The sequence below is a fragment of the Cavia porcellus genome, unplaced genomic scaffold (genome assembly GCF_034190915.1).
Source record: "Cavia porcellus strain 051 isolate PalLab524CR breed Dunkin Hartley unplaced genomic scaffold, mCavPor4.1 scaffold_1, whole genome shotgun sequence".
Taxonomy (NCBI): domain Eukaryota; kingdom Metazoa; phylum Chordata; class Mammalia; order Rodentia; family Caviidae; genus Cavia; species Cavia porcellus.
The window spans coordinates 138,495,339-138,501,338 of NW_026947484.1; the positions used below are offsets into that span (position 1 = coordinate 138,495,339).

General features: G+C 37.9%; 1 protein-coding gene across 1 annotated transcript in view; it reads right to left on the bottom strand.

Annotated features, from left to right (window-relative positions):
• The window catches only part of Spag17 (sperm associated antigen 17), a 239,361-nt gene extending 235,307 nt beyond the window's left edge, over positions 1-4,054 (bottom strand). Inside the window, exon 1 of the mRNA XM_063256315.1 lies at positions 3,894-4,054. Within this exon, the coding sequence (XP_063112385.1) occupies positions 3,894-3,980 (87 nt within the window). The 5' untranslated portion in view covers positions 3,981-4,054. The remainder of the gene's footprint in view (positions 1-3,893) is intronic.
• Between the last annotated feature and the right edge of the window lie 1,946 nt (positions 4,055-6,000).

A 6,000-nucleotide genomic window follows, 5' to 3' on the forward strand; every position in this document is an offset into this window, starting at 1 on the left:
AGCCATGAAGGAAACAGCCAGTGTCTATCAGGAATATTCAAATAATCAAATAAAATGTGGTAGGTATATGTAAGGGAATATTATTTAGGTTTGACAACTAAGTAAATTTCAACACATACTAAAGAATGAATTAATTTTGAGGACATCACATTAAGAAACACAAGCTGGTTACAAAAATAGCAAATATGTAATGTCCCTTTACTAGTCAAATTTACATACAGAATGTAGTACCTGGCTTCCAGGCCTGGTTGTTTTGAATGCTTCTCTCCAAAATTCACATTGAAATTTAATTACCATTAAGAACTGTCATGTCCTGAGCTCAATACCCTTGTGAATAAGTTGGGAAATAGGTTAATTATTATGGGAATAGGTTCCTGTTAGGAGTTCAGCTAGATTTTTCTTTATTTTTTGTTTCCTTGCTCTATGATACATCCCACCCTATAATGGCACAGTCAGAAGATCCTTGATAGAAAAGTATCAGGTTCTTACACTTACTAGCGTTCTGACCTATAACAGACACATTTCAATGTTTATAAATCACCCGGTCTCAGATGTTTCATCATAGCATTGCAGAAGAGAGTAGGGCTACTGGAGAGGAGGAGAAATAGGATGTTGTTACTGATCAGTGAGTACTGAGTGATTAGGTTAGCACCTGTGCTTCTCTGGATGGCCAGTAGAGTCTACCTTGCAGCTGCATGCAAAGTTTCATGCCAGAATCCCAGCAGATGCTTGAAACTGTGGATGGGAGTCAGCTCATAATTTTCTTTTTCTTTTTAACTAAGAACTTGTCATGCACTGTGGTCATAACTCTTACAATTTGAAGTGAGATAATATAGCTAATACAAACTTCTTTTTCATTTTTCACAATAACATAAAATATGCATTCTTAGAGCAGATTCTTACAACCTCAGTGTATGAACTTTTTCTTTCTTTATTAAAAATTTTCACTTTTTCACTAAAGGTAGTAACTTTCAGGGTCTCTTTGACATATCTGAATTGCCAACATCACCATTCACACACTTCAGGCCTGTTAAGTAAAATAATAGCAAAATGTGGAGAAACTGAAAGTCCTGTGTCCTGCACCAGAGCTGTGATGTCAAATCAGTCTATTTGATGACTAAAATGGCCAAGTGGCTAATGGAGAAGCGGCACACACAGCACAGACACGCTGGCCAAACAGAGAACTGATTTCTCAGGTGCCATGGTGTATGATGGTGCGTGATTTTGTCACAGTGCTCATAATGTCAGTGCCATTTAAAATCTGTGAGTTTTAATTTCTTAACATTTTCAGACTCTGGATCACTGACTGACAGTAAGTATAATCACAGAGAGCAAAACCACAATTAAAGAGAGGGCTACCGTATCAAAGCACTTTTGACTTCCTAATGCTGCTAGAAAGCATAAATACAATGTCTATATCACATACATACCTACACTAATGTGTATTTTTGGTCTTACTGCCAGTATATCTAAATAATTATTTTATCTAACTTGAGGTATAATGTCTCAGTTATTTTAACAAACTAAGTGTTTTGATATATGGAAAAATCAAATACAGTAAATGATCATTGAATGACAGAATTGAGGAGCATTTTATGCTCTGAGTAATCTAACCTATTACTTTTATTCAATCTAAATGTCCCTGATTTATTTGAGGCAAACATTGGTGTCCTCACCTAAAAAAATTTACTCTTTCATTTTACTTATTCAAGTTCTGCTCATTTTTAGGGCTCAACTTAAACATAAAATTTTGCAAATCATTTCCTGGTTTCCACAGTTGGTATTAATTTTCCTAACCTCTAACTGCCATCTAATCATTTACTTTTATTAATAAGATTGTTTTGTATTATTGTAGTTATTTTATGTTCAAAAACAAAATAAATTGGACTAAAATTAAATATTCCAGATCAAAAGACCATCCAAATAGCACATTTATTTTCTTTAAAGTCTAGTATACCTGAGTTTGAATATGAATTTAAATCTACAATCAATTTGTATTCTTTGGTGAGTTAGTCCTAAAAACAGACTATGGAAGACTGGAGGAATTACTTGTTTCTCTCCTACCTCCAATATACACATATACAACACCAACCATATACTCAAGAACATATATCAGTGTAGGAGTAACAACTATATGAAAATAATCTCTCTAGGAACTAAACAATAACACTTTTTGAACACATAATATCTAGTACTTGGTTAAATTTTATGAATAAAGAATTCACACATCCACAGATTTATTTAGGCTGAATTCAGAGTTGGTTAAACTACTGGCTAGGGCATGCCTCTGGCCATTGTACTTGGGTTAATCCGGGAATTTTCTCTTTGAATAGATACAAAACCAGGCTGAGGAAAAAATATGGGTGGAGATGGAAGGCAGTTGTCTTCTTGCAGGACAAAAACATGTATTTGCAACAAACCAAAGAAAACTGAGTTCACTCTCTGTAGTTAAAACTACATATTACTTAAGTTCAAATTCTTTCTGTGAGTACATAAGATTTATTGAAATTATATTGTCTGAGTAGGATCAAGACAGCTGAATATTATTTCAGGTTTTCAAGCCATAAGAAAAAATAGTGCCTTTAGGTTTTCCACTAGACTTGGAAAATTATAGCTTCATATTTGCAACACTAAAGCTAATGCAGTGTCAGCACCTCCATCAAACTCCGTTGTTCAGCAGTTTATAATTTAAGCACAAATGTTCACTCCAAGCCCAACTTGGCCTACATAATCTCAAAGAAAATGGAGAAAAAATTAGGTTGGCTGGCTCTGACTTATAAAAGCAAAAGAGAGAGTGCTTTTACAATGTGCTTTGAAAACATCTTTGAGAATTTGAGAATGTAACCGAGGATTACTGGGTTGACATCCTTCATTCTAAAGTTATAGAAATGATCCAATATTCCATGTCACATTAATATCAGTAGTGTCGTAATTATGCTCATGAAATTTGTTAGGATCTATTTCTGTATCAGAGAAAATTATATCCACAGAGAAAAGAGAATTATAGTGGAAAATAAGAATAAAAAGGTAATTTTCTCATGAGTGTGATACAAGACTTCCATTTTTTCTTTAAGTACAGATATGCTAGTCTACCATACGCACATATATAAAATGAAAAATATTTCCCATTTTTAAAAGTAGTTTGCAATGGCATGCTGTAATTTCCTCTTCCTAAAGGCCTACCTAACATAGAAACGGCTTAGTATGGAAGCAGCTGCAGCTAATAGGACCTATTGTGTCCTGCACTTGCTAAGTGTGGCCAGAAACTAAGTTCCAAGATTCCTGTCTTTGAAGTCTCTTTTAAGCGCACTGTGCAGAGCATTTGTGGCAACTCTGTTGAAGACAGCCAGCCCTTCTTTGCTCTGGTCCCCTACAACTTCAAAATATATTCAAAGGTTGATAAAGAACTATCAGGACATTTTATAAGAAAGATATCCTTTCCTATCTGTAGAAGACTCATTTTATAGGCTTTTGTCTTACCCTTTCCTATTTTTTATCCAGCGTCTATTGAAGTTTTACTGGGGCCAGGCCACAGAAGACAAGGTCGTTAAGGGGAAGCACAAAGTTCATAAGAACAACTTGAATACAACTGGAGTGCCCTCTGGACTTTACGGAACCTCCTCTAACCCATCGGGTACTGGTGACCCTTCCTTTAAGATGCCCTGATTCGCTGGTAGATACTCACTTCCTACTTTTAACGAACATTCATTTATCAAGCACTCTTGCTCAGGGGACCATAGATCATTTTGTGAACCAAAACAACGTGGGAAAGCGGTACAAAGTAGGCTGAGTTTTCCCTGAGAGGCTGACAGTGAGTAGCGTCTGTTTGCGGGGAGCTCTGACTGGGGTTGTGGCCTTGCCCGGGCAGAGGATTTAGGAGGCTGCTGGCTCACCTGATTGAAGTGTGCAGCTATTAGCGAAGGTTCCCATATCTTAGAACTGCTGTTCGCAACCAAGTTTTTCTCTTTCTTGGGTGCCATTCAAATGCCTGGCGCACTGGTCTAGAAATTGGGCTAAAGCCCTGCCTAAGCGTCCTTGCTGCATAGCAACCGAGGCCACGCCCTGTTCTGTAACAGATTTGGCCCCTCCCCCAACCCCTCCAGCCTCTCTAGTCAACCGCTTCCGTTGCATAGCAACCGAGTTTCCCCGAGCTGCCCAGTGAGGGCAGAGCTCAGACTTCAGGCAAAGGAGGTTTCTCTCCAGGCAAAGTGCATGTTGGAGAACGGTGAGGGGAAAGCTAGCATCTAGCTGGGCAAAGTGTTTCTTTTACCCACTTGGACCCTCCGTTTTGTTTTGCTTCGGGATGTTTACTGGAAACTCAGGATGCTTGAGATGCTGTTTAGGATGCCTCCACCAAGGTCTCTTCTGGTCTTGCATAATCTACAATGAAGTCCTGATCCCACACTCCCACCCCGGGAGGGCCCATGCTCTTTTCCTACCGTTCTAATCTGCCCCCAATGCTTCCTGATACAAAGCCAAATTTGTCTCCTCTGCTGTGGACTTATTCTTCCTTCTAGGGCCTCACTAAGCAAATACTGTCACTCTTCAACCTCTTTTTTGTTTGTTTGTTCGTTTTGTTTTTAAATCTAGTGTGGGTGGGGTTATGTAGGTTTCTCTACTTTTAACAACTCTTATGTAGTTCCTCTAAACTGTCTTCCACTGGCAAACAGTCTTTTTCTCCTCCCTCCCCCATCAATATTTAAAATAATCCTGGTTAGGCAGATTTCCCAGAATAGTAGTAAAGATAATAATAACAGCTAGATCCTTGAGCACATGTTACGTATGTCAACATAAATGAGAAATTCTATAAAAAATTACAAAGATAGGATATTTATTTGGGAATAGCAGAGCCACGGGAAAGGAATGGCACAGCCTAACAATGAGAATAGCATGTAAGAGTGAGTGATAATCAGTTTCAAAGAGTTTGAGGCTAGGGAAGTTTTAAAGACAAAAATTAGGAGGATTACATCAGATATTTTGAAACAGTAATCTTTGGCCACAGTGATTAATAATGAGTGACACCAGTTTGAGGTTGGATACACAGTTGTTGAGCAAATGTTCTTATAGAAGTACTTCTTTTAAAAAAATAAGATTACAGTGGTCTCTGTACACACAGGGGCGGCCCTGGGAGAATCTTTTGTGATAGCTACTATCAGACAATTATGTATAAGAACCCTTCCTTCAACATGGCTGGCTTTATTTACTTTTGTTACTTGGATTGATACAAGTGACTCCATTTTGATTCTGGCAATTTTTATATTTTTTCACACTTGTTAGATGTGGTTTTTTTTGTTTTTGTTTTTTTTGTCTTTTTCCTTTTTATCGGTACCGGGGATCGAATTCACGACTGCCTGCTTACAAAGCAGGCGCTTATGCTGCTGAGCTAAATCCCCAGCCCCCTAGATGTAGTTATTTTAATTTGATTTTCACAGTAACTTTATCCCAAGCCCCATATTGCATGACTGGCAGTTCAAGGATTAAAATTCAGTATTATCTGAATTCCAAATCTAGGGTGTTTTAATCTCTTCATTACCACTATTTTAGGTCTGCCAAAATCAGAGATACCCCTTTGGAGACAGATTTACTTTAAATTTTTTTTTTTTTAAATTTCAATGAGATACATTTGAAGACACCCACAGGCAGAGCTCAACCAAAGATCTTTTTAGTCTATATATGTGCAGTATTGAGCAATGCTCAGCTGACCCCTATAACCTGCTCTGTGTTTGGAGGTGAGATGCTTCTGTTAAGCTAGTGAGCTAGGGATGACTGAGGTGATCTTGTTACCTGCAGCCTAACTTTAATCAACACCTGCTGGTGGGTGATCTTCCATAGAACAGGTGTTCTGATTATTTCTTCATTCAATTGTGAGGAACAAGGGTGACTCATCTTGAATGTTCTCCAAAGGCCTATATTTTGAAGATGTGGCCCCAAGTTTACATTGACACTGGGAATTGATGGAGTTTAGTGGAAAGAAGTTGGGTCACTGTGGATGTGTACCTG